The sequence below is a fragment of the Oncorhynchus mykiss genome, chromosome 15 (genome assembly GCF_013265735.2).
Source record: "Oncorhynchus mykiss isolate Arlee chromosome 15, USDA_OmykA_1.1, whole genome shotgun sequence".
Lineage (NCBI taxonomy): Eukaryota > Metazoa > Chordata > Actinopteri > Salmoniformes > Salmonidae > Oncorhynchus > Oncorhynchus mykiss.
The window spans coordinates 39059113-39085894 of NC_048579.1; the positions used below are offsets into that span (position 1 = coordinate 39059113).

The 26782-nt window shown below is 40.3% G+C and overlaps 2 protein-coding genes and 1 long non-coding RNA gene across 3 annotated transcripts in view; 1 reads left to right on the forward strand and 2 right to left on the reverse strand.

The window, feature by feature from the left end:
* Positions 1-2161, reverse strand: part of LOC110490043 (zinc finger CCCH domain-containing protein 15) — a 28153-nt gene extending 25992 nt beyond the window's left edge. Inside the window, exons 1-2 of the mRNA XM_021563143.2 lie at positions 1973-2161; positions 1243-1338 (exon numbers count right to left, since the gene is read on the reverse strand). Coding sequence (XP_021418818.1) covers positions 1243-1338; positions 1973-2050 — 174 coding nt within the window. The 5' untranslated portion in view covers positions 2051-2161. The remainder of the gene's footprint in view (positions 1-1242; positions 1339-1972) is intronic.
* A 14031-nt stretch (positions 2162-16192) lies between these two features.
* On the reverse strand, positions 16193-16693 carry LOC118938918. Its single transcript, XR_005036312.1, has 3 exons — positions 16617-16693; positions 16347-16508; positions 16193-16207 (listed from the first exon to the last, which is right to left on the reverse strand). It is a non-coding gene; the product is annotated as an uncharacterized LOC118938918 (long non-coding RNA).
* Positions 16694-23701: 7008 nt separating this feature from the next.
* LOC110490726 (zona pellucida sperm-binding protein 4-like) lies at positions 23702-25588 on the forward strand. Its single transcript, XM_021564185.2, has 3 exons — positions 23702-23851; positions 24215-24359; positions 24689-25588. Exons 1-3 carry the CDS (start codon positions 23702-23704, stop codon positions 24880-24882), a joined length of 489 nt encoding a protein of 162 aa, XP_021419860.2. The 3' UTR covers positions 24883-25588.
* Positions 25589-26782: the final 1194 nt, after the last annotated feature.

Below are 26782 nucleotides of genomic sequence, written 5' to 3' on the forward strand. Positions count from 1 at the left end.
AGAAAGAATCATTCAAATAAAAATTACGCTTACACACAAGTGTTTGGAGCACGCTATAGATAGCTAATTAGCACAGGTGGTCGCTTCTGTGTCTGCGGTCCAAACACTTAAAAGACACATCCTATCCCCTCAGCCCTCAAATTAAGTGTACACTTCTGATGACGTATTATGACATCTGACTTGTATACACTTGCAGGGCAAGGGGGGAAGGAACGATTTTTAAACCTTCCTTGGCCAGAAATTCATCACTCGTTCATCCCGTGATGATTGTGTTTTCAGCCGCCGGTAGCTTGTGGGTGCTTTATATGTCCTACAGTCAATTATGAGTGCAATCCTACTTAAATTAAATATATAATTATTATATGCCTACTGTATGCTTGCTAGAAAATTAATTAGCTAAATAACATTAGATAGAACGTCTGAAGGAAAAAAAAATATTTCAAAAAATTCCAAAAGATAACAAAAACATATTTACGAGACGTGTTTGTGCCGTCATGTGCATTAGTAGCACAATTTCTAACTTGTATGCATTCGTTTTTACTTACACTTGTATGTTGACTTCTCCATTGTTGTTTTTACGTTTTCGCTGACTTTTCTAAGCGGATGTACAATCTTCGCAATTTGAAAAATGGGGAGTTTCAGGCCCCGGAGTGAACATAATTGTACACTCGCAAAGCCGACTAAAAACGAGGGCTGAGGGGCTTACGTTGCAAACTTCCCTTGCTTGGCTAATCATTTGGACCGCCCTCCAAGATGGCGATGGGGCATAATGTATAAAGCATAAGTGGACAACGGTGTGTCTTTTCAGTGTTTGGACCGCAGCCTGTCTTCCATAAACAAGCGCCGTAACATGGAGATATGGCCGTGTGGGAACACTAACCATATAAAGTGTGTAGATATTTAACATTTTGTTTAATTTTCTTTACTGGTATGGAAGAAACGTTCCTTATGTTTCCAAAACACTACCAGAAGTGATGCATGTTAATGTTAACAGCAAGCGCCAGGGATCTTAACAAAACTCCCCCGGTCAGATGATACTATTATCAATAGGCCCTAAAGCAATTAATGTCTATGAATGGGGTACATTCTGACCAGAGAGAAGACACGAGAACAAAAGCCTGGTTCTTATGGCTATAGGTTGATGATGCACTAATGGCAAACATTTCTGTTGAAATTACAAGTCAAGCCAGTGGTCATTCACTGAGAAACAACAAGACTGTAGGCCTGATTGGTCCTACTTACCTTACTACCAGGAACTTGCTTGACTTGCTGAGAGACATTCTTGATAAATTTCTGTTGTTTTCCACCCTTTTTGTTCTTCAACCCAAATGTCTTGTCCTACATAAAAAATAAACAAATGGAATATCAACAATTTAATAAGAACATGACGTTAAACGTTGTTAGTTGGCAGGCTACCAAGAAGAAACCTCTGAACGACAAAATAATACGGTTTATGGCGCTAGCTAAGTAGTTATAGTAGCTGACTAACTAGCTAACTTACTGTACCAACAAAGATTAGACATAATAACTAGCTAGCCATTTGTGTTACAACTACTAACGTTAATTAAGCAGTTCATTCAAGCCGTGGACAGACGATCACACAACCTAGCTAACAGTAATTCGAATAAATAAGTTTGTAACCTTTGCTAGCTACTGTCTGCAGCTAACTAGCTACAACATGCAAGCACAAGTTAGATACCAGTAGCTACCACGTTCTTAAAAAGGGGTTAGCATAAGAACGCTACGTTTGTCCGTTTGGTACCAAGCAAATATAACGGTTTGGAAAGTGCGTTCAACAATCCGTGGTATAACTAGCTAGCATCTAACGTTCTGTCTAACTCACTAGCTAGCTTCACAAAATAACCTTTGGACGTTACTGTAATTTAGCTAGCTACCAATTACTCTTGTAGCTAGCAAACTAGCTTAGCATTATCCCATTTAATTTGACTATGGTGCGCGAAAGGGATTTCACCTCAATTATCTTTTCCTTCTTCTTTTCTTGCGTTTTTTTACTACCCGTGGCAGCTTGAGCTGGTTTCTTCGGAGGCATAGTGAATGATGTAACTATATTTAGAAATATTATATTACCATAGCCACCGCTACATAAAGTACTAACAGGCCACTCCGTGACGCTGAATGACGTCAGTGTTCATTTTCTTCTTCGTAGGTATTTTTTTGGTGCGGTTGGCATCCAACATTAATGGTACATTACCGACACTTACTGTGCTGGAGAGTCTTGAACATCGTTTTACGTCAAACACATTCAACCACAAACACATTCAAAATCGTGGCTATATTGTGCAAATTCATGAAATAAATCGGAGTATAAGGTTAGGCACAATGTTAGCAGTGTGGTTAAGATTAGGGTTCACTTTAAAATCAGATTTTAAGAAGGGAAATTGTGGAAATAGGTGGCGTTTAGCATGACTATGTCGCTGTGGTAACTAGTGGAGAAATCCCTCAACCAATATGATGGAAAACTGTTTATTTACATACACATATACAGAGTGCATCAAACATGATTTAGATGTTGTTTATGGAAAATAGTTTATTTCTGTATTTCATGGTTGCAACTTGCTGAAAATTGTCCACCGTGTTCCTATCATCTAGTATAAACACTACTTTGAAACAATTTACTTACAGAGTGCATCAAACATGATTTAGGCCTTGTTTATGGAAAAGTGTTTATTTCTGTTTTTCATGGTTACAACTTGCTGAAAATTGTCCACAGTGTTCCTATCATCTAGTTTAAACAGTACTTTAGAGCAATTTACTTACAGAGTGCATCAAACATGAATTAGACCATGTTTTTTGAAAAGTGTTTATTTCTGTATTTCATGGTTGCAACTTGCTGAAAATTGTCCTCAGTGTTTTTATCATCTAGTTTAAACAGTAGTGCAACACAAATTACACACAGAGTGCATCAAACATGATTTAGACCTTGTTTATGGAGATTTTAAAAAATATGTTTTTCATGGTTGCAACTTACACTAAATTGTCCACAGTGTTCTTATCATCTAGTTTAAACAGTACTACAAAAAATGTTACTTACAGAGTGCATCAATCATGATTTAGACCTTGTTTATGGAAAAGTTTTTATTTCTGTATTTCATGGTTGCAACTTGCTGAAAATTGTCCACGGTGTTCTTAGCGTCTAGTTTAAACAGTACTGCAAAAAAATATTACTTACAGAGTGCATCAAACATGATATAGACCTTGTTAAATGGAAAACTGTTTATTTATGTTTTTCGTGGTTGCAACTTGCTGAAAACTGTCTATAGTGTTCATTTCATCTCAAATAGACAGCACAGCAAAAATTGTACATCTAGAGTGCATCAAACATGATTTAGAGCTTGTTTATGGAAAAGTGTTTTTTTCTGCATTTCAATGTTGCAACTTGCTGAAAACTGTCTACAGTGTTCATTTAATCTCAAATAGACAGCACAGCAAAAATTGTACATCTAGAGTGCATCAAACATGAATTAGAGCCTGTTTATGAAAAAGTGCCTATTTCTGTATATTGCAACTTGCTGAAAATTGTCCACAGTGTTTATATCGTCTCGAATACACAGAACAATTATTTTTTTACATCCAAAGTGCATCAAACATGATTTAGAGCTTGTTTATGGAAAAGTGTTTATTTCTGCATTTCAATGTTGCAACTTGCTGAATGAAAACTGTCTACAGTGTTCATTTCATCTCAAATAGACAGCACCGCAAAAATTGTACATCTAGATTGCATCAAACATGATTTAGAGCTTGTTTATGGAAAAGTGTTTATTTCTGCATTTCAATATTGCAACTTGCTGAAAACTGTCTACAGTGTTCATATCTTCTAAAATAGGCAGCAAAGCAAAAATTGTACATCTAGAGTGCATCAAACATAATTTAGAGCTTGTTTATGGAAAAGTGTTTATTTCTGCATTTCAATGTTGCAACTAGCTGAAAACTGTCTACAGTGTTCATTTCATCTCAAATAGACAGCACAGCAAAAATTGTACATCTAGAGTGCATCAAACATGATTTAGAGCTTGTTTATGAAAAAGTGTTTATTTCCCGCATTTCAATGTTGCAACTTGCTGAAAATTGTCCACAGTGTTTATATCGTCTCGAATAAACAGAACAAATGTTTTTTTTTAATCCAGAGTGCATCAAACATGATTTAGAGCTTGTTTATGGAAAAGTGTTTATTTACCGCATTTCAATGATGCAACTTGCTAAAAATTGTCCACAGTGTTTATATCGTCTCGAATAAACAGAACAAATGTTTTTTTTTAATCCAGAGTGCATCAAACATGATTTAGAGCTTGTTTATGGAAAAGTGTTTATTTACCGCATTTCAATGTTGCAACTTGCTGAAAATTGTCCACAGTGTTTATATCGTCTCGAATGAACATAATTATTATTTTTTACATCCAGAGTGCATCAAACATGATTTAGAGCTTGTTTATGGAAAAGTGTTTATTTCTGCATTTCAATGTTGCAACTTGCTGAAAACTGTTCACAGTGTTTATATCGTTTCGAATAAACAGAACAATTATTTTTTTACATCCAGAGTGCATCAAACATGATTTAGAGCTTGTTTATGGAGAAAAAAAAAATTCTGCATTTCAATGTTGCAACTTGCTGAAAATTGTCCACGGTGTTCTTATCATCTTGTTTAAACAGTACTACAAAAAAATTTACTTACAGATTGCATCACTCATGATTTAGACCTTGTTCATGGAAATTTGTTTTTTTCTGCATTTCAATGTTGCAACTTGCTGAAAACTGTCTACAGTGTTCATATCGTCTCAAATAGACAGCACAGCAAAAAGTACATCTAGAGTGTATCAAACATGATTTAGAAGTTGTTTATGAAAAAGTGCCTATTTCTGTATGTTGCAACTTGCTGAAAATTGTTCACAGTGTTTATATCGTATGGAATAAACAGAACAATTAGTTTTTTAAATCCAGATTGCATCAAACATGATTTAGAGCTTGTTTATGGAAAAGTGTTTATTTCTGCATTTCAATGTTGCAACTTGCTGAAAACTGTTCACAGTGTTTATATCGTCTCGAATGAACATAATTATTATTATTTTTTACATCCAGAGTGCATCAAACATGATTTAGAGCTTGTTTATGGAAAAGTGTTTATTTCTGCATTTCAATGTTGCAACTTGCTGAAAACTGTTCACAGTGTTTATATCGTCTCGCATAAACATATACAGTGCCTTGCGAAAGTATTTGGCACCCTTGAACTTTGCGACCTTTTGCCACATTTCAGGCTTCAAACATAAAGATATAAAACTGTATTTTTTTGTGAAGAATCAACAACAAGTGGGACACAATCATGAAGTGGAACGACATTTATTGGATATTTCAAACTTTTTTAACATATCAAAAACTGAAAAATTGGGCGTGCAAAATTATTCAGCCCCCTTAAGTTAATACTTTGTAGCGCCACCTTTTGCTGCGATTACAGCTGTAAGTCGCTTGGGGTATGTCTCTTTCAGTTTTGCACATCGAGAGACTGAAATTTTTTCCCATTCCTCCTTGCAAAACAGCTCGAGCTCAGTGAGGTTGGATGGAGAGCATTTGTGAACAGCAGTTTTCAGTTCTTTCCACAGATTCTCGATTGGATTCAGGTCTGGACTTTGACTTGGCCATTCTAACACCTGGATATGTTTATTTTTGAACCATTCCATTGTAGATTTTGCTTTATGTTTTGGATCATTGTCTTGTTGGAAGACAAATCTCCATCCCAGTCTCAGGTCTTTTGCAGACTCCATCAGGTTTTCTTCCAGAATGGTCCTGTATTTGGCTCCATCCATCTTCCCATCAATTTTAACCATCTTCCCTGTCCCTGCTGAAGAAAAGCAGGCCCAAACCATGATGCTGCCGCCACCATGTTTGACAGTGGGGATGGTGTGTTGCTTTTACGCCAAACATAACGTTTTGCATTGTTGCCAAAAAGTTCAATTTTGGTTTCATCTGACCAGAGCACCTTCTTCCACGTTTGGTGTGTCTCCCAGGTGGCTTGTGGCAAACTTTAACCAACACTTTTTATGGATATCTTTAAGAAATGGCTTTCTTCTTGCCACTCTTTCATAAAGGCCAGATTTGTGCAATATACGACTGATTGTTGTCCTATGGACAGAGTCTCCCACCTCAGCTGTAGATCTCTGCAGTTCATCCAGAGTGATCATGGGCCTCTTGGCTGCATCTCTGATCAGTCTTCTCCTTGTATGAGCTGAAAGTTTAGAGGGACGGCCAGGTCTTGGTAGATTTGCAGTGGTCTGATACTCCTTCCATTTCAATATTATCGCTTGCAGAGTGCTCCTTGGGATGTTTAAAGCTTGGGAAATCTTTTTGTATCCAAATCTGGCTTTAAACTTCTTCACAACAGTATCTCGGACCTGCCTGGTGTGTTCCTTGTTCTTCATGATGCTCTCTGCGCTTTTAACGGACCTCTGAGACTATCACAGTGCAGGTGGATTTATACGGAGACTTGATTACACACAGGTGGATTGTATTTATCATCATTAGTCATTTAGGTCAACATTGGATCATTCAGAGATCCTCACGGAACTTCTGGAGAGAGTTTGCTGCACTGAAAGTAAAGGGGCTGAATAATTTTGCACGCCCAATTTTTCAGTTTTTGAATTGTTAAAAAAGTTTGAAATATCCAATAAATGTCGTTCCACTTCATGATTGTGTCCCACTTGTTGTTGATTCTTCACAAAAAAATACAGTTTTATATCTTTATGTTTGAAGCCTGAAATGTGGCAAAAGGTCGCAAAGTTCAAGGGGGCCGAATACTTTCGCAAGGCACTGTATATATTTTTTTACATCCAGAGTGCATCAAACATGATTTAGAGCTTGTTTATGGAAAAGTTTTTATTTCTGCATTTCAATGTTGCAACTTGCTGAAAATTGTCCACGGTGTTCTTATCATCTTGTTTAAACAGTACTACAAAAAATTTTACTTACAGATTGCATCACTCATGATTTAGACCTTGTTTATGGAAATGTGTTTATTTCTGCATTTCAATGTTGCAACTTGCTGAAAACTGTCTACAGTGTTCATATCGTCTCAAATAGACAGCACAGCAAAAAGTGTACATCTAGAGTGAATCAAACATGATTTAGAGCTTGTTTATGGAAAAGTGTTTATTTCTGTATGTTGCAACTTGCTGAAAACTGTTCACAGTGTTTATATCGTCTCCTATTAAAACAGAACAATTATTTTTTTTAATCCAGAGTGCATCAAACATGATTTAGAGCTTGTTTATGAAAAAGTGCCTATTTCTGTATGTTGCAACTTGCTGAAAATTGTCCACAGTGTTTATATCGTCTCGAATAAACAGAACATTTTTTTTTTACATCCAGAGTGCATCAAACATGATTTAGAGCTTGTTTATGGAAAAGTGTTTATTTCTGCATTAACTGAGTTATTTCGGCAAGCTATATAACTTAATTCTGTGGCACCCTTGACAAAACACACGCATGTGAATTTTGACACTCAAAATGTACCTCATGGCCAGTACAGCATTCGAACGCACGACCTTGGTGTTATTAGCACCAATATCTAAGCAACTGAGCTAACCGACGCTGGCTAAGCAGCACAATTGTTGAGATGCATCGAGCCTCTGCAAATGCTGGTGCGTAAACTAACAAGTCCACCAACAGCATAGCCTGACAAGACTGGACACTTTTGGTTGCTCCTTGTGGAAATTCCAAACGGCTGGGGAGTTAGCTCAAATGGTAGTGCTTGCTTTGCATGCGAGAGGTAGTGGGATCGATCCCCCCATTCTCCCCCCAAAAAAACTGTGTTTTTGTGAATCCAAGAAAGCTCCAGTTCACACATCATGCAGCCTTGTTTTACGACAACCTACTGTCATGTATCAATGACAAGCAACTTTCATGTAACACTGATGTCAAAATGTCAGATGAAAAAGGAAGCCATTACTTACTTTCAAAGGAGCAGCGTAGCACACACCTTTGAGGCCCACAAACAAAGCTGTGGGGCAGTTTCCTTGAATGCCCCGCTAGACCGTAGCTTGCTCGGTCTGAGCTTAGCGACTATGAAAAAAGTAGGCCCGTAATGAAGCCTGGCCCTAAATTGCAATGCTTTTGGGTGATAACTGGAGAACAGTTAGGGTTAGAAGCACAATTCGACCTCTGAAACATTCCCCAGGTCCTCCTGATCTGTGCAAGCCTAACCTATCACTAGCTTTTCTCATTCGGACAGGTTCACAAATTTGATGTCTACTGTTGCATAGCAAAGTCTATATGATGTCAAATAGGGTCGTTTAATTTCATTAGCTCAGCTAATTTGTACATGTTTGCAATTTCCCTAAATAAGGCATTGTTCTTGTTGCTTTGACATTGTTATTCAACTTTAATAATCTAAGACTGCAAGGCCTGAGAATTATTGTGCCTGAATCTGCATCGCAAGATTGAAGGAAAGAGTATCTTTGCACTTGTTAAAAATCACTAGCTTTCCTCATTCGGACAGGTTCACAATTTTGATGTCTATTGTTGCATAGCAAAGTCTGTATGATGTCAAATAGGGATGTATCACATAGACTGCGTGGCCTAATGGATAAGGCGTCTGTCTTCAAATCAGAAGATTGAGGGTTTGAGTCCCTTCTTGGTTGTTTAATTTCATTAGCTCAGCTAATTTGAACATGTTTGCAATTTCCCAAACTAAGGCATTGGTCTTGTTGCTTGGACATTGTTATTCAACTTTAATAATCTAAGACTCCAAGGCCTGATAAATATTGTGTATGATTCTGCATCGCAAGATTGAGGGAAAAAGTCTTCGTACTTGTTAAATATCATTAGCTTTCCTCATTCGGACAGGTTCACAACTTTGATGTCTGTTGTTTCTAAGCAAAGTCTGTATGATGTCAAATAGGGATGTATCACGTAGACTGCGTGATACATCCCTAGGGGCTGGATGTCATTTCAAGTGTATTACATTTGAATAATTATCCTTGTTCGTGGGAAGTCAGAATTGCTCCCTCATTCTGCAGGTTATCTAAAATAATAAAGGTCGTGCGACGTTGAACCAACAAGTGCATATCAAAATAGATTTGCAGTCCATCGCCTAAACCATTCAGCCACCTTGTCCTGCGCCCAAGAGGTGATAGTTGGCATTCCTACCAGTGACCCAAGATCTGCCTGTCTGCGCTTGTTAAATTGAAACATAATAGGATTTTTACAAAAGTGGTTTTGTATCAAATAATATAGGGATATTAAAAGAGAATGTGATATTTGTGGTACGGGGGTGGAAAATGTTATGCACTTTTTTTGTTGAATGTAGTAGGTTAAAAGATACACAAGTTTTTAAAAGGGCTTTCAGTAAAACATTGGGGAGAAGAGATTTTTACTTGAGTGGAGGTTGTTTCTTTTTGGTTTAAATGGGAAAAGTAAAGTTTAAAATTTTAATTCGGTGAATTTTGTACTAAATCATGCTAGATAAGCAATAAGATTAAGAAGGAATTTAGGTCATTGTGAAGGGAAAATTGTGAGTGTGAAGTTTTTTTTAGGAGTATTTTAGAGAAAGATAGAGATAATATAGATAAGGTGGAGGAAATTTTGAAAAACTGTGTGGGGGAGTACTTTTATTGAAATTCTGTCAAATGGAAAACTTGTATTTAATTATTAATTGGTATTAGTGGATTGTTTTCTTTTATTTTTCTGATTTTGTAAAAGGGTGAATTGCTAATCCTTGTTTATATTGACTGAATGTTGTAAATATTGTGTTTTCATAAAAGATTTTTAATAAAGTTTTACAAAGTACTGATCTTTTGACCCATCAGACCTGGATGAATCTGATTTAGTACATTTATATTTTATAGAACAGAAATTGGGCTTTCCGTCAACAATATTTATTTTGGTCTACTGCAATGGCTTGTTAAATGACGCATGTCAAACATGTATATTCAATTCCATTGACATGAGGTAATATGTCCCTCTAAATGGTTCTTAAAATTCTAAATGATCCAGACAGGCGACCTGAATATTGATCAATTGACCGTGGTTTAACCATAGTTGCCGAATAGACAGTCGGTATCAACAAGGCAATCATATTTTTCAAAATAAGTACTTAATTTTAAAGAATTTCATGCAATGCGCCATAGCAATTCTTCCGCTGTTGGAAAAATTGGTCACACAAAATAAATTCTACACCCACGGCATCGGATTCACACGTGGAGGACTTCTGTGAAGGGCGCAGCTCTACTGTACAAAGTAACCTACGCATTGACAGTTTAGGCCTACTTTTTTGAATTTGCATCTTTGGGAGGTTTATCCTTTACTGTTTAACTGCCAGATATTAGCAAAAAGGAATTTGTGAAATCTGAAGACGTTACATTAAGAGACAAACGCCCACACCAGTACAAATCCACTTGAGCTGACAGACGATGGTCAGGATTTTGCACAACGATATAGTTGCAGCTGAAGTGACAAATTTGAACTGCTCATTTCGTGCACAGCCATGTGAATGTTGTGTCTTTTCCTATTATATACAAAACATTTTTCAGACTGTTTTTTTTAAACTGCTGTGACATTGATTTAATAAACAGCTGCAAAGTTACGTGTCCACATGGCCAAGTTTAGGTTTGATACCATTTCATAAAAATTGTAAAATTCCGTGATTTAATAGCAAATGAATGGTCTTGACCAATAAAGTTACTTCACTACACTGCTTGGTGTAACATGTATCCAGACACTGAAAAGGCAACCGCAAAATAAAGTGTCATTTGCAGCATGCATAATCATGGTCAGTCATTGTAGCCCATTACAATGTAGGAAAAATAAGTCGTCTTTCAATAGTAACTGTTACAGATACAAGTATCCTGTGTGTGTGTTTCTCGCCTTCTCCTCTCACAGGTGAAAATCAGTCAACAATCACACACCTCCTCCTGTTTCCTACCCAATCACCGTTCCTTTCCCTTTGTTTAAAAACTCTGTCAGTTGTTTGCTGTGGAGCTCAATCTCTGTAAATGCCATGTCTGTGGGTCTCTGTTTCACTCTTTGTGTATTGACCGCTCTTTTGTTTGAGCACCTCCATAGCACTTTGTCATCACCTGTGAGTATTGTTTTTGGTTATGGTGTTTGTTTGCTGGGGGGAAAAGGGGGAACCAAGACAAGTCGCCCATGGGTATACACTACCCGTAGGTAAACTTTTACACTAGAACTGGGCGGACCACCCACTGTATTTTTGGTTAGTTAGCTGTTAAAGTAGGCTAGTCTAGCATAGGGGTGTTTTTGAATACTTAGTTTCTTTCCTTGGGTCCAGCTCAGCCCCTTTCCCTGCTCCCCCCATTACCGTGTGTTTATTAATAAACCCTGAATTTGACGGTAGATTTCAGTTGTCGTGGTTATTTCGTTCACACTTTTACTTTGTCACTATTATAAATTGCATGAGTTATGTTATGGGTCGCATTACCATCCCCCCCTAGACTGTCGGGCCAAAAGGGATTTGTACCAGTAACCCAATTTAAATTCTTGGAGATACAAATTAGGCCAGCGTGTCCATCTGTGGCAAACTGCTCACCCAAATTAAAAATGTAGTCTTTTTAAAAAAAATATGAGCATTAGTTAAGGTTAGCAAGATGTTTAGCAACTCCCAATTAGCGCATTCCTCTAGGACAGGAAATTCCATTGAAAGCGGCATCAACTTCTGGGGATCCTTGCTGCTCCTTGCTGCACAGGCGTGTGAACCATTCTTTGTTTAGTGCAATAACTGTTTTAAACGCGAGGTCACTTGTGCCTGAATTCAACCCAAAACCAACAACTATTCAGTCAGTGTTAAGAGCAGTTGTTTGAAACCAATCGGAAAGGCAAGCTAAGCTTGCCAGCCGCTCTTGATTTCCATTCGACTGACCATCAGCTTGGCACAACACTGAACTGTAGCAAACCAAAAGGATAACATTGAGTAAAAAGGTGTAGGTAATGCCAACATTAACCTTTTCACACACGAGTTCCAAATATCTTCAGTCGCCCCAGTGGGAGTTGATTTTATGCGAGTGATGTCAGAATGCACTCACCGTTCCAACATGTGGACATTTAACCCGCGCTGACCTCAGACCAAGGCACACTATCTGCTAATTTTCTATAGGCCATTTCAACTTCTAATTTTGTCTCATTCATTCACAAAAGTAGCCCATTTCACTGTTGCAGACCATTTCGATTTGAGAATTTAATGAGCCGGACAAACTTTCCTTCAAAAGAAAGCCCAAGCACTTCCCCAGATCAAGTATACAGTCCTTGCACATTTATTGCCTTCCTTACAAATAACTGAACATGCGTGCATTCCTACCAAAGTGCCTTATTTTCTGCATAACGTGTTGTCGTTTCTACTGTAGCTGTAAGTATAATACTGTAAGTATAATGTACTTAGCGTTTAATTCATGCTTTCTGATTCTTTCCTAGATTGTAATGGACACGTGTGTAAAACACTTGAAGGTGGTACTGAATATGAGCTAACACCAGACAATGCAGTCGGGTTATCACGTAAGCGTCTGTCAGACTTATGATCTCAACTGGAGTACCCCCATTGTCTTGAATGCACTGAAGTCGTTAGTTGATTTAAACACGGCATCAGAGTGTAAACTATGGTACCTCAGGGTTGCCAGATCAGACCCCCCTTTCCAGGAGTATATAGCTTAGAGAAACTGTCTTCCCCGCCATTCATTGTTTATAAATTCCCAGATCTTAGTAATATTTCCTGCATCATCCTGTTCACAATAGCTACCCCCAATAATGGATTGTGCTATATCTTGCAACTTTGTTTAGCTTTCGTGCTACGGTTGTCAATTGTAGTCACCTCCCCAAATACTTTTTGTATAGTTACCTGTAAACTACTTGTCATGTGTACACTGTAACAAGTACAAAGATTAGTCACATGCTGAAGTGGACAAACTAAGTTAAGATCTCAGGCAACGGGCGCAGTGAACAGCATTCTAGGAGTTCTTGCTTGACAAACATGGCTCCCTTGTACCGCATCATACTGTAAAACAAGTCAACCTGTTATTTAGACTAGATAATGTTAACATTCATATATTTTACAAGCAAAGCTGTAATAAAGTTGAGAAATAAAGGTCTTCACTACTCATCAGTACAAAACATTGTTTAGATGCTTTTCAGACAACGCGGTTTAGAGTCGTTTGATGCAGCATACGTTCCGGTCCAATGATACGCTGCAGGGACCACTCAGTGATAACAAGCATGTGATCATACGCGCCAGAATCTCCAATAAGTGTTAAATTGGGTGGAGATCTGGTAACAGACCACACATGGCTCACATTGTTTTTAAGCATTGTGACCACTCGACCTATGGATGGGGGCATAGCCACGGTAGCCAAAGTAAATGGCCTGCCAAGCATGGTAGGTTGCTAATTACTCAGAAACCACACCTGTGGAATAACACTTGTTTAGGCCCAAAAACAACATGTTACCCATTAATGATGAGATTCCACCGGGTTCGGGAGTCACGTTGAGGGTGGCCCAGCAGTGGTCAAGCACCAGCGCTACCTTGGGATCAGAGGACGTAGTCAGCTCCACCTCAAAGTGCAGAGGCTGTCTCAGGTACCTCACCACTGGATAGTCCTCCTCCTGGTGGAACGTGTTATACGAGATGTCTGGAACACAGAACAAGACAACTGGGGGTCGTGTTCAGTGGGCACCATCTGAACTTGTCCATTAAGAAATGCTCGTTTATCATACATATCCTGTTGTGCCCCAATGAACACAAGCCATTTATAGCCAACACTATCCACCCCCCACCAGAGGCTTCTGACAAATTCCCAAATCAGCTCCTCACCGTTACTACATAGCCAAACCTGTAGATCTCAGAAAGCAAGAGTAATATATCATAAGGCTTAGCTTTTTGGGAATGGTTTTGTAAAGGAGACCTTCCAAGATTATTTTAGAGGCTAGGGGTCAAGTTGAAATTCTGAATTTGTGCACGCTTACCCTGAGCGAGTCTTATTCTGACCATTAGTCGACCCATCCCAGTCTCTGCAAAAGGCTCGTTGTCACGCGGCCTGGTCAGGAAGGCCAATGTGCGAGTGATGTTGGCCACATAGTAGCAGGAAACCTTTAACCTAAAAAGAGGGATGTAAGCAACTTCAATAGGGGAAACTTCAAGCAGTGGAGTGGACACACTGGTAGTAGAGGCACATTTTCCCTGTATACAAAGTATTGAGCAATTGGTGAAAAAAACACTGAAAGCTAATAGCTACAATTGTGATGCGTAATGCACTTACTGATATTCCTCCTCTGAAGACGTCGTGGCATTCAGCTTCACCTCAAGTTCATCTGGCAAGGAGATTTCGTTCTCATACAGCATGAATTGTTGATAAACTATGTAGTAGAGGGGAATTGCTTATTACAGCCTGCAGAAGCAAACAGTCCGTAAATACACAGTACCCATCACCTCAGGGTAATAGTAATTTTACCTTCCTGGTGGTGCCACAGGATTTCACAGTGAAGTGGAAGTAGGCGAAGCGATCGTCGCTGTAGGTGGGACCACAGGCGGGGGTCGCTCAGGGTCAGCTGACCGGGGTTCAGACCTGGAACGGAATCCACCTTCACCGCCAGCACAGTCATCGTTCCGTTAGAGAAACACTCTTGGAGGTGGGGGAGCAAAAGACAGGTAGCCATCAGACCTGGGTTCTGTATTTTACACTTATTGAGCTTGCCGAGCACAGTATAACCAATGGAATAGCACCAAATGTGCAAACCATGCCCATCTGGCACTACTATTAGATTCACGGTATTTGCAAGGAACCCAGGTTTGGTAACCATGTTAAACAACTATTTATCGGAAGTAATTGTTTGAGAACCAACCAATCAGCGTTTTGAGGAAGCTGCAAGCCAGGGAAAAGTATTTGATGGTCATGTTGTTGTAAGGATTCAACAGAGCCACATCCAGTCTGCTCCTGACAGAGGACGAGTGAACCGACTGGGAACCAATGTGAGAGTTCATTAGTCCAATATTGTATGCATGTATACAGGGTAAGGAAAGCGAGGCTAGCTGCAGCAATTTAGGTTAACATGTTTTGGGAGAGCGTCGTACCTCAAACACTGCGTCCGGCGAAGAGAAGGGCAACGTGATGGTGAAGTCTGTGTCGCCCTCTGTTAAATACTGTTGAGCAAACTCATGGTTAAGCAGCCGCTCGCCAACCAAGACCACAAAAAAGGGCTCTTGGTTCCTGTAGTCCACAGTGATGTGGAAGTTCTCCTGATCACAGTTGCCAGTGACTGAGGGTAGCACTACAAGGACAAACAGGGTTGTGTTCATTAATTAAGCACAAAAAACAGGAAGGTACTACTTGAACTTGTCCAAGAAGAAACCATTGTTTGGATTGCAAAATGTTTTGCTACGGTGGGACTGAATAAACACGATCCTGGCAAATTAGGAACAGGACAACTGGGTCCAAATACTCTAAAGCTTAACATTTTCTTTGTAGAGAGACCGCATAGGAAAACCCTACAGTATGGCTAGTTGGGCTTTCACTGCCAATTTTCTTTCAGGGCAATCATTAACGAGAGGAAACCATTCAACAGTAGTTTGGCGTAGTCCAGAGACATACCAATGTCCAGCAGTACAGCGTCCACAACAGCAGAGTGAGAGAAAGGAGCGTACTCTGGAAAGATGACCAGGCCGTAGATCAGCTGAAGAGTGAAGGTTGTGACACCTTGTTCCGCCCTTCTCTGTAGTGAAGTTAAAAGCATTGGTCAATTAGTCAGTATTGTTGTAACAGAACTCTATTCAACATCAAGTGACAACTAAGTACATATGGGGACTATTCAAACAAACTACATACTTCAAGTAATGTTGCCCTCATTCCTCTAAATCAAATGCATACAACTGCCAAAATAATGGAAACACTTGAGTAAATGAGGGATACAAAGTACATTTGTGCCATTATTTATATTTTGTTGGTGGCCCACTTATTATTAGGGCATGTAAAAATCACTCCATGTGGCTTTGCATTTAACAGGAACACACCTCCTTAAAGACCACCGGGTCTGAACACATGAAAGTCTTGTCTGGAGCCAATTAAGAACTGGGCTTATAGGATCTTAAATTATTTCACACTCAACCTGGTGTTGGACAAACAGCCGTGGCATCTACTCGAGTAACCAGCCACTTCTGCTCAAAGAAGGTTGAGGTTGAGAGCACCCGCATCGAAACCCCAGCTACCTGTTCAGGGGGCAACCACACCAGGGCCGTGTTCAGTAGGGCACACCGTATTAACAATATGTTGCAGAGTTCAGGTAGGGCCACCGTTTCCAAATGCTTGCTCCACTGAACATGACCAAGTTCATAGAGGTCAGCTTACATTCTGGAGGTATGTCTCCTCTGCATTATGAAGGCTTCTTAACACCAGCCGTGTGGGAGTGTTGGCTATTGCATAGCCCTTTCTTTGGACCTCATCCACATTCATGACATTCTTGCTAGGACTAAAGACGACTGCTGTCATTTTGTATCCTGAAGCAACAGCCTGTCTCAGGAAATGGAAACATGAATTAAACAAAATTGTCAACGCACATTTTGTTTAGCGCCATCCTGTCATTTTGTAGTGAAATTACAGAAACTGAAATATGGCTACCTCAGCTCCTCTCCGGAAGTTGCCACTCCTTGCGTTCGGGCCCCCAGTGGGCTGTTCGGGGACGGTTTGGATGTCTGGAAGAGTCCTTCTGACAGACACCTAGAGAAGAAAGGCCATTATTCCCTATGCATTTTCTCCCTCCCATACAATAGGAAATCAAGGGCCAGTTCTCAATCTGTCCACTCGCCTCCTTAAGTGCATTGAGAATAGGCCAAGATTCCTCACCTCTAAAGTTCTCCTATGTGCATTTTGAAGAGGCGAGTGGAATTGAGATAGAGAGTCAAGACCTCTACGTTGTGTCGCAGAAGAAATGAAAAACTGGACAGTTGTAGCTCTAGACAGATCATTTATACAGGCAGTACGACAAGCGCGACTGTAAACATGTCCATTGGGGCATGCTCTGCTCACTTGCCTCCATGTAGTTGTGGTCGCACAGAATCTCTAGGGAGGTCCAGGGGGTGTAGCTACAGGTTTTTCCCACTCTATACACAGGGTCTTCTGTCATGTAGTTTCCTGGCAGCCTGAACTGCATGACCAAGCTGAACATCTTATCATCCTAAAATGAAGGGGGAAGGGAAAAAAGCCTTCATTATATAGCAAAACACAAAATTCAGGTGACATTCATGCAAGTTAGACTGTGGCAAAATTGGCTATATGAATGCAGCTGCCACTGTATTGAAGCCACACTACAGGAGAAGAGCTCAATAGTTCACATCACTGCAGTCTGTATCAGAAAGTTGGCTGGCCCTCTGAAAGCCCTCCATGAACTTCTGCTGTACCTTACGTCATCGTTAACTTAGAGGTAAGAGATACCAGACCCAGGGGTGGCTAACAATGGAGATCCTTTTGATATCCACAGAGTTAAGTAACTGTTTCGATGTTTCTGGCACCATACTTCTAATAACCTCCATGCGCTAAATTGTATGTATTAGCACCTCTACGGCAACTCAGGCTTATTGAGGACCTTTTTACTGAAGAATGTGTTTTCAATTATTTCATTTTTCCATCTAGTGATACAAAGATACAAGTCAATATTTGCATATACAGGGCTCATCTGTAAAAGAGCCTGGTCTCAGCATGACTCCATGTCAAAGGTAAATAAAATGACCTTGCTACAGTATGAGTTGCGAATGCAGTGACACTGAAAGGCAAACTGTCCATTTGAAGTACAAGCCAACACTACAGTTCTTAGGGTTACCATGTTTTGGGAAAAGCAGTTTTGAAGCGAAGCAAAAAACATGGCATTCCCCATGGGGTCAAATTTAAAGCTGAATCCACACTGAGTAGCAAGGCCAGGCGTCAGGTTTATGATTTGTGTGTCATCTGGAAGGGATGGAGATGGTGTGAACACAATAGTTGACAAGCAATGAATTATGAAAGGAGAGAAAGAGAATCATAAGAGGCAAACTCATTGAAGACAGCATCAACCTCTTCAAAAAGAGGAGCGACACTCAAACGAATAACATTACCAAGGCATTCAGCGTTGAGGTCATCTGGAATAGGAAAGGTTAGTTAAAAAAATAGTCAAACGCTTAGTGCTTATATTTGCAAAGTGCAAAATGCATACTTATAGAAGGTGTCTGTTGTGCTTGTATGCCCACTGCTGCCATCAATAGGCAAAACAACCTGTAAGGCATGACAAATTATTCTGATTGATTAAAAGGAGGAAGAACACAACTCAAATGTTTGCCTCGCATAAGACTCTCCTAGGCCTGCTACTAATTACCCTGAGCTAAGGAAAATAATCATTGTAGAACAGATTTGTTCTGATAAAATACACAGCTGCCGAACCTGATATTTGACCCAAAGTGTGCAGCCTACAGCCCAGGGGTATGCAACTTTTACCCTATGACAAAGGCTTCCCACACTCAGTCACCTGAACCCCAAAGGGCTGCACATTTTCTTTTTATTCCCCTAGCCCTACAAAGCTGATTCAAATAATCATCCAGCTTTGTTAATCTGAATCAGCTGTGTAGTGTTAGGACAAAAACCTAAATGTATGTCTACTGTTCAATTTTAGAAGGGTGCTCCGCCCTCTCCGCTTTTATCCATTCATGTCAGGGGCCATGGACCGGTGCACCTCGGCTCAGGTTAATAGAACTCCCTCATTAGCAGCACAACAGCCTTTCACAGGTGAAAAGAATAATTACCCAACCGTCTACATTTGTAGCCCAGACAGAAAGATATTGGCCTCTAATGGCCAAAATGCTGCATTTGCATGCAATTTCACAATTTGAATGTAGTCAACTGGGTGGGACTACCAACTTCATTGGCTGAGCCCTACTGGTGACCCTGTTGAAGTCATGTCCAATTGGGTCATCAGAAGGGCTCAGACAATTGTGAAGAAGAAATGTTACTACTTTAATATGAAGATAGCCTCAATGGCGCTGCCCATGCTGTCACAGACACTATATTGGCACAGATACATAGATGAGTCTTATCTTCTTATAGCTTCTTATGGCTTCTTATTATCTTCTTGTCCAGAGGTGCCCAAAGTAAACTGCCTGCTACTCAGTCCCAGAAGCTAAGATATGCATATTATTAGTATATTTGGATAGAAAACACTCCGAAGTTTCTAAAACCGTTTGAATGATGTCTGTGAGTGTAACAGAACACTTATGGCAGGCAAAAACCTGAGAAAAAATCCATCCAGGAAGTGGGAAATCTGAGGTTGGTCGTTTTTCAACTAATTTGGTCATGTTGCACTTCCTAGATGTCAACAGTCTTTAGAACCTTGTTTGATGCTTTTACTGTGAGGTGAGGGTGAATGAGAGGGGAATGAGTCAGAGGTCTGGCAGAATGCCTTGAGCTTGTGACGCTCGTTCACATGAGAGCGAGCTCTGTTCCATCGCAATTCTACAGACAAAGGAATTCTCCGGTTGGAACATTATTGAAGATTTATTTTAACAACATCCTAAAGATTGATTCTATACATCGTTTGACATGTTTCTACGGACTGTAACGGAACTTTTTGACATTTCGTCTGCTCCTAATGAACACGCTTCGTGAGATTGGATTTGTTTACAAAACTCGCTAACAAAAGTAGCTATTTGGACATAAATGATGGACATTATTGAACAAAAAACAAACATTTATTGCGGAACTGGGATTCTTGGGAGTGCATCCTGATGAAGATCATCAAAGGTAAGTGAATATTTATAATGTTATTTCTGACTTCTGTTGACTGCACAATATGGCGGATATCTTTTTGGCTTGTTTGGGCTCTGAGCGCCGTACTCAAATTATTGCATGGTTTGCTTTTTCCGTAAAGGTCTTTTGAAATCTGACACAGCGGTTGCATTAAGCAGAAATATATCTTTAATTCTGTGCATAACAATTTTATTTTCATCAACATTTATTATGAGTATTTCTGTAAATTGATGTGGCTCTCTGCAAAATCACCGGATGTTTTTGGAACTACTGAACATAATGCTCCAACGTATACTGAGATTCTTTTGATATAAATATGAACTTTATCGAACAAAACATACATGTATTGTGTAACATTAAGTCCTATGAGTGTCATCTGATGAAGATCATCAAAGGTTAGTGATTAATTTTATCTCTATTTCAGATTTTTGTGACTCCTCTCTTTGGCTGGAAAAATGACTGTTTTTCTGTGACTTGGCTCTGACCTAACAATCGTTTGTGGTGCTTTCGCCGTAAAGCCTATTTGAAATCGGGCACTGTGGTGGGATTAACAAGAAGTGTATCTTTAAAATGGTGTGAAATACTTGTATGTCTGAGGAATTTTAATGATGAGATTTCTGTTCTTTTGAATTGGCTGTTGTCATATCGTTCAGCCCTAAGAAGATTTATCTATCTCTATGAGGCAAGACAATTGTCATTCAGGATTAAAAGGGGACTGCACTTCCTGATTTGGCCTTAGCTGTGTTCGAATACTCGCACTAACTGTACTGTTTGTGACATTAATTGAGTATTTAGTATGCTTATTGGTCAGAGTATACCTGTATAAATATATCATAGTATACCTGTATACCTCTGGCCCTTCTTTGGACACTGTGTTAACTAACCTCCAGATGAGCTTCAATCCCATACAACTCTCCTTCCGTGGCCTCCAACTGCTCTTAAATGCAAGTAAAACTAAATGCATGGTCTTCAACCGATCGCTGCCCGCACCTGTCCGCCCGTCCAGCATCACTACTCTGGACGGTTCTGTCTTAGAATATGTGGACTACAAATACCTAGGTGTCTGGTTAGACTGTAAACTATCCTTCCAGACTCACATTAAGCATCTCCAATTCAAAAGCCCCATTTACTACCCACCACTGCAACCTATATGCTCTCGTTGGCTGGCCCTCGCTTCATACTCGTCGCCAAACCCACTGGCTCCAGGTCATCTACAAGTCTCTGCTAGGTAAAGCCCCGCCTTATCTCAGCTCACTGGTCACCATAGCAGCACCCACCCATAGCACACGCTCCAACAGGTGAATCTCACTGGTCACCCCCAAAGCCAATTTTCCTTTGGCCGCCTTTACTTCCAGTTCTCTGCTGCCAATGACTGGAACAAACTGCAAAAATCACTGAAGCTGGAGACTCAGATCTCCCTCACTAAGCTTTAAGCACCAGCTGTCAGAGCAGCTCACAGATCACTGCACCTGTACATAGCCCATCTGTCAATAGCCCATCCAACTACCTCATCCCCTTGCTGTATTTATTTATTTATTTATTTATTTATTTATCTTGCACCCCAGTATCTCTACTTGCACATTCATCTTCTGCACATCTACCATTCCAGTGTTTAATTGCTATATTGTAATTACTTCGCCACCATGGCCTATTTATTGCCTTACCTCCCTTATCCTTTCCTTATTTGCACACACTGTATATATACTTTTTTTTACTGTATGTTTGTTTATTCCATCTGTAACTCTGTGTTGTTGTATGTGTCGAACTGCTTTGCTTTATCTTGGCCAGGTTGCAGTTGTAAATGAGCTTGTTCTCAACTAGCCTAACTGGTTAAATGAAGGTGAAATAAAATAGAAATAAAAAAACACTATGGACATATTTAGTATGCCAAATGTTCGAGGATGTCGTACTAAATTCGCCAAAATGAGGAATACACGAAGAGGACACTATTTCCGTACTTTAGGGCCAATAATGCAATTCTTCAGGAAATGGGTGTGGCTTCACATTTCCACATTTGTTGAAAATGGCGGAAAATATGCAGTCGAAGTACAACGAGAGCGGATACAAATTCATTGCTTAATCTAATGACAATTATTAAGAAAATGTTGAGAAATGTAATAAAGTAAATACTTTTTAAATAAGTTAACTTACACTTTATATTGGCTGACAATTTGTTAGCTACACTGGCCTTACGAACAACATAGCGTATCAGTACAGCAGTATGTACCGGTATGTTGTTAGTTAGATACCTAACGTTAGTTGGCTACTTATAGATAAAACTTGACAGTATAATAACTATAGGCTAACTAACTACCCAATGTTTGACGTGATTATTCCCGTCATTCTGAGCTTAGCTAAATGGTATAGTCATTGTGCGTTCTCAATGGACATTCGGGTGCTTTCGTAAATTCGCTCCTGCTGTCTACTCTGCTCTGAATTTACAAACAGACAATCTGACAACGCTCTGAATTCATGAGCGCATTCTGGAACTCCTGATTGAATTTAAGAACACACCTGAAGTCGTATAATGTCTAACCAGTAATTTGTTATGCTTGATAGCTAGCAAGAGGTTGCATAGCAACAGCATCAACTTCCGGTAGACAGGTGAAAAGCTAGTACGCGCAATTGAAAGCATACTGTTCGTTTACAGTATACTAAAATGAACTAATAATAGTATGCAGTATATACTCATTAAATATGTAGTATACAGTATGTTAGTATGGGTATTCGAGCACAGCTGTTGTTTTTCATCAATGCTCATTAAGAAATGCTAGCGGCCATGACTGAAGGCAAACAAGAATTGTCTTGGGGGTGTGGTTTGATGTGGGTGTTTCTTGGATGTGTTTTTACCATTCAATTGCAATAAACAAGTGCAGTAGTGAATACGTAAGGTAAGCCAGCTTTGCTGTAGAAAACAAAGTTTTGAAGTTAAGGACTTCTCCCGATGAGCATTGATACCAGAGCACGCTCATTTGGACTACAGTTTGAATCACAACGTACCAGATGAGTGCGGAATCTGACTTTGGACATTGAATTATTATTATTTAAAAAATGTGTTCGATCAAAACATTCGGTTTCGGAAGTGAATGTAGTGGTGCGTTTGGTTGGTGGATCTGCACATCTGTACTGAGGTAGGCTGTGAAGGTAGCCCAGATGAGAGTACGGTCTGAGATGGATGAAGGTGAAAGGATCAGTGATGAGTCTACCTACAAGACTGTACACATTTTTTGGTGGAAAATGTTCGGAAAAGGAGACGAGGGTGGATTTGCCCCAGATGGGGACATAGATGGAAGGGGAGAATCTAGAAGAACAAACAGGCAGGGAGAAGAGGTACAGGAGAACAAAGTAGTAGATTTTTTATCTGAGACAACCAGTAAAATGTTACATCTGATAACGTTGTCAGATGTAAAGTGGTTCTTACTTTTGAAAGTTTTGAGCTTATGCAGCCACCGTTTGTGGTAGATGGCGGCAGATTGTGGTAAATTGCGTCTTGGCTGACACTTAAATAACGTGCCATAGAATTTTGCGGAGCCACGCAAGATGTGCTGTAGGATGCCGCAACATTTAAGCTTATAGGGTTCCAAAAAAGGAACACAAAAACATACGAAATAGGTTTATTTACCTGTAAACGAACAGTATGCTTTCAGTCGCGTGTACTAGCTCTTCAACTGTCAACCGGATGTTGATGATGTTGCTATGCAACCTCTTGCTAGATAGTTAGCATAACAAATTACTAGTTAGACATTTTACGACTTCAGGTGTATTCTTCAATTCAATCTGGAGAACCAGATGGGCATGGTTTGCACATTTGGTGCTATTCCATTGGTTCTACTGTGCTCGGCAAGCTCAATTAAGTGTAACAAATACAGAACCCAGGTCTGATGGCTACCTGTCTTTTGATCCCCCACCTCCAAGAGTGTTTCTCTAACGGAACGATGACTGCGCTGGCGGTGAAGGTGGATTCTGTTCCAGGTCTGAACCCCGGGCAGCTGACCCTGAGCGACCCCGCCTGTGGTCCCACCTACAGCGACGATCGCTTCGCCTACTTCCACTTCACTGTGAACTCCTGTGGCACCACCCGGAAGGTAAAATGACTATTACCCTGAGGTGATGGGTACTGTGTATTTACGGACTGTTTGCTTCTGCAGGCTGTAATAAGCAATTCCCCTCTACTACATAGTTTATCAACAATTCATGCTGTATGAGAACGAAATCTTCTTGCCAGATGAACTTGAGGTGAAGCTGAATGCCACGACGTCTTCAGAGAAGGAATATCAGTAAGTGCATTACGCATCACAATTGTAGGTATTAGCTGTTATAGGGTGTTTTTTTTCCTTCACCAATTGCTCAATACTTTGTATACAGGGAAAATGTGCCTCTACTACCAGTGTGTCCACTCCAATGCTTGAAGTTTCCCCTATTGATGTTGCATATTTCCCCTATTGAAGTTGCATACTCTAAGGTTAAAGGTTTCCTGCTACTATGTGGTCAACATCACTCGCACATTGGCCGTCCTGACCAGGCCGCGTGACAACAAGCTTTTTGCAGAGACTGGGACGGGTCAACTAATGTTCAGAATGAGACTCGTTCAGGGTAAGCGTGCACAAATTCAGAATTTCAACTTGACCCCTAGCCTCTAAAAGAATCTTGGAAGGTCTCCTTTACAAAACCATTCCCAAAAATGTAAGCCTTGTGATATATTACTCTTGCTTTCTGAGATCTACAGGTGTGGTTATGTAGTAACGGTGAGGAGCTGATTTGGGAATTTGTCAGAAGCCTCTGGGGGGGGGGGGTAGTGTTGGCTATAAATGGCTTGTGTTCATCGGGCCACAACAGGATATTCTAAACAAGCTTTTGTTAATGGACAAGTTCAGATGGTGCCCACTGAACACGACCCCCGGTTGTCTTGTTCTGTGTTCCAGATGCCTCGTATAACACGTTCCACCAGGAGGAGGACTATCCAGTGGTGAGGTACCTGAGACGGCCTCTGCACTTTGAGGTGGAGCTGACCAGGTCCTCTGACCCCAAGGTAGCGCTGGTTCTTGACCACTGCTGGGCCACCCTCAACGAGGACCGCGACTCCCGATCCCGGTGGAATCTCATCATTAATGGGTAACTTGTTGTTTTAGGGCCCAAACAAGTGTTATGCCACAGGTGTGGTTCCTGAGTAATTAGCAACCTATCATGCTTGGCAGGCCATTTACTTTGGCTACCGTGGCTATGCCCCCATCCATAGGTCATGAGTGGTCACAATGGTTTGAGCCATGTGCAGTCTGTCACCAGATCTCCACCCAATTTAACACTTATGGGAGAGTCTGGCGCGTACGATCACATGCTTGTTATCACTGAGTGGTCCCTGCAGCGTACCATTGGAACATGTAAATCTAGTTTATAGAATATGGCAGCCATGTTTGTCAAGTAAGAACTCCCTAATCCCAGAATGCCGTTCACTGCGCCCGTTTCCTGAGGTCTTAACTTAGTTTGGCCACTTCAGCATGTGACAAATCTTTGTACTTGTTACGGCGTACACATGACAAGTAGTTTACAGTTAACTAATCAAAAAGCCAATACAACCGTAGCACGAAAGCTAAACAGAGTTGCAAGATATAGCTCAATCCATTTTGGGAGGTGAAGTCCTTGGGGGAAGGTATTATGGAGAGGATGATGCAGGAAATATTAATAAGATGAGGGATTTAACAATAAATGGCAGGGCAGACAGTTTTTCTAAGCTAAATACCCCTGGAAAGGGGGTCTGATCTGGCAACCCTGAGGTACCATAGTTTACACTCTGATGCCGTGTTCAAATCAACTAACGACTTCAGTGCATTCAAGACAATGGGGGTACTCCAGTTGAGATCATAAGTCTGACAGACGCTTACGTGATAACCTTTGTTTGGTTAAGCGGTGTTGCTGTAGCAGCTCATGTGATTGCGAAGTTTGCAAAACAAATGGCCACTGGATTGATGCAAATAATCATGATATAATTCCTACGCATGCGCACGGAAACTGGGCAGTCCTGTGCAGTTTCTGAAAGTTGCCTGGGAATACGAATCACTGATGCATTTTGTTCATGTCTTATGATTCACTTGGGCAAATGAATGGATTTTCTAACAAGTTGAAGGGATTGAGTTGATTTCCTCCTTAGTTCAAAGCATTTTTGAATATTGTTGAATTTCAGTTTAATGTCTGTATTTCGTGATTCCGTGTGGGCGCGCTGTATTTTATAGCTCTCACACACACAGCAAGGATGGAGTGACAAAGTGCGGTTGTTACGAATCCCTTTTGGCCCTACAGTCTACGGGGGATGGTAATGAGACCGTAACATAACTCATGCAAATTACAATTGTGACAAAGTAAAAGTGAACGTAATAACCACGACAACTGAAATCTACCGTCAAACTCAGGGTTTATTAATAAACACACGGTAAAGGAGGGAGCAGGAAAAGGGGCTGAGCTGGACCCAAGGAAAGAAACAATAAGTATTCAAAAACACCACTAGGCTAGTCTAGCAGGGGTATTTCAACAACAGCTAACTAACTAACCAAAAATACAATGGGTGGTCCGCCCAGTTCTAACTAGTGTATTTAACAAAGTCTACCTACGGGTAGTGTATGCCCAATGGGCGACTTGTCTTGGTTTCCCCTTTTCCCACCAGCAAACACCATAAGCAAAAACAATACTCACAGGTGATGACAAAGTGCTATGAAGGTGCTCAAACAAAAGAGAAGTTAATACACAAAGAGAGAGTGAAACACAGAGACCTACAGACATGGCGTTTACAGAGAGATTGAGCTCTAGAGCAAACAACTGATGGGGTTTTTAAATCAAGGGAAAGGAACTGTGATAGGGTAGGAAACAGGAGGAGGTGTGTCTTCTGATTGATGCTTGGATTGGTGACTGATTGGGGAGTGATGATTTTCACCTGTGAGGGGAGAAGGAGAGAAAACATACACACACACAGGATACTTGTATCTGTAACAGCGGTGCTTAAAGACACACAGAGCCTGTGACCATGA

Bases quoted from the DNA above. Each gene is read 5' to 3' on its own strand.
- LOC110490726 (XM_021564185.2), top strand. From the start codon at position 23,702: ATGACTGCGCTGGCGGTGAAGGTGGATTCTGTTCCAGGTCTGAACCCC. The intron at 23,852-24,214 runs GTAAAATGACTA...CCCCTATTGAAG, and splicing joins CCTGTGGCACCACCCGGAAG to TTGCATACTCTAAGGTTAAA. The intron at 24,360-24,688 runs GTAAGCGTGCAC...TCTGTGTTCCAG, and splicing joins CAGAATGAGACTCGTTCAGG to ATGCCTCGTATAACACGTTC.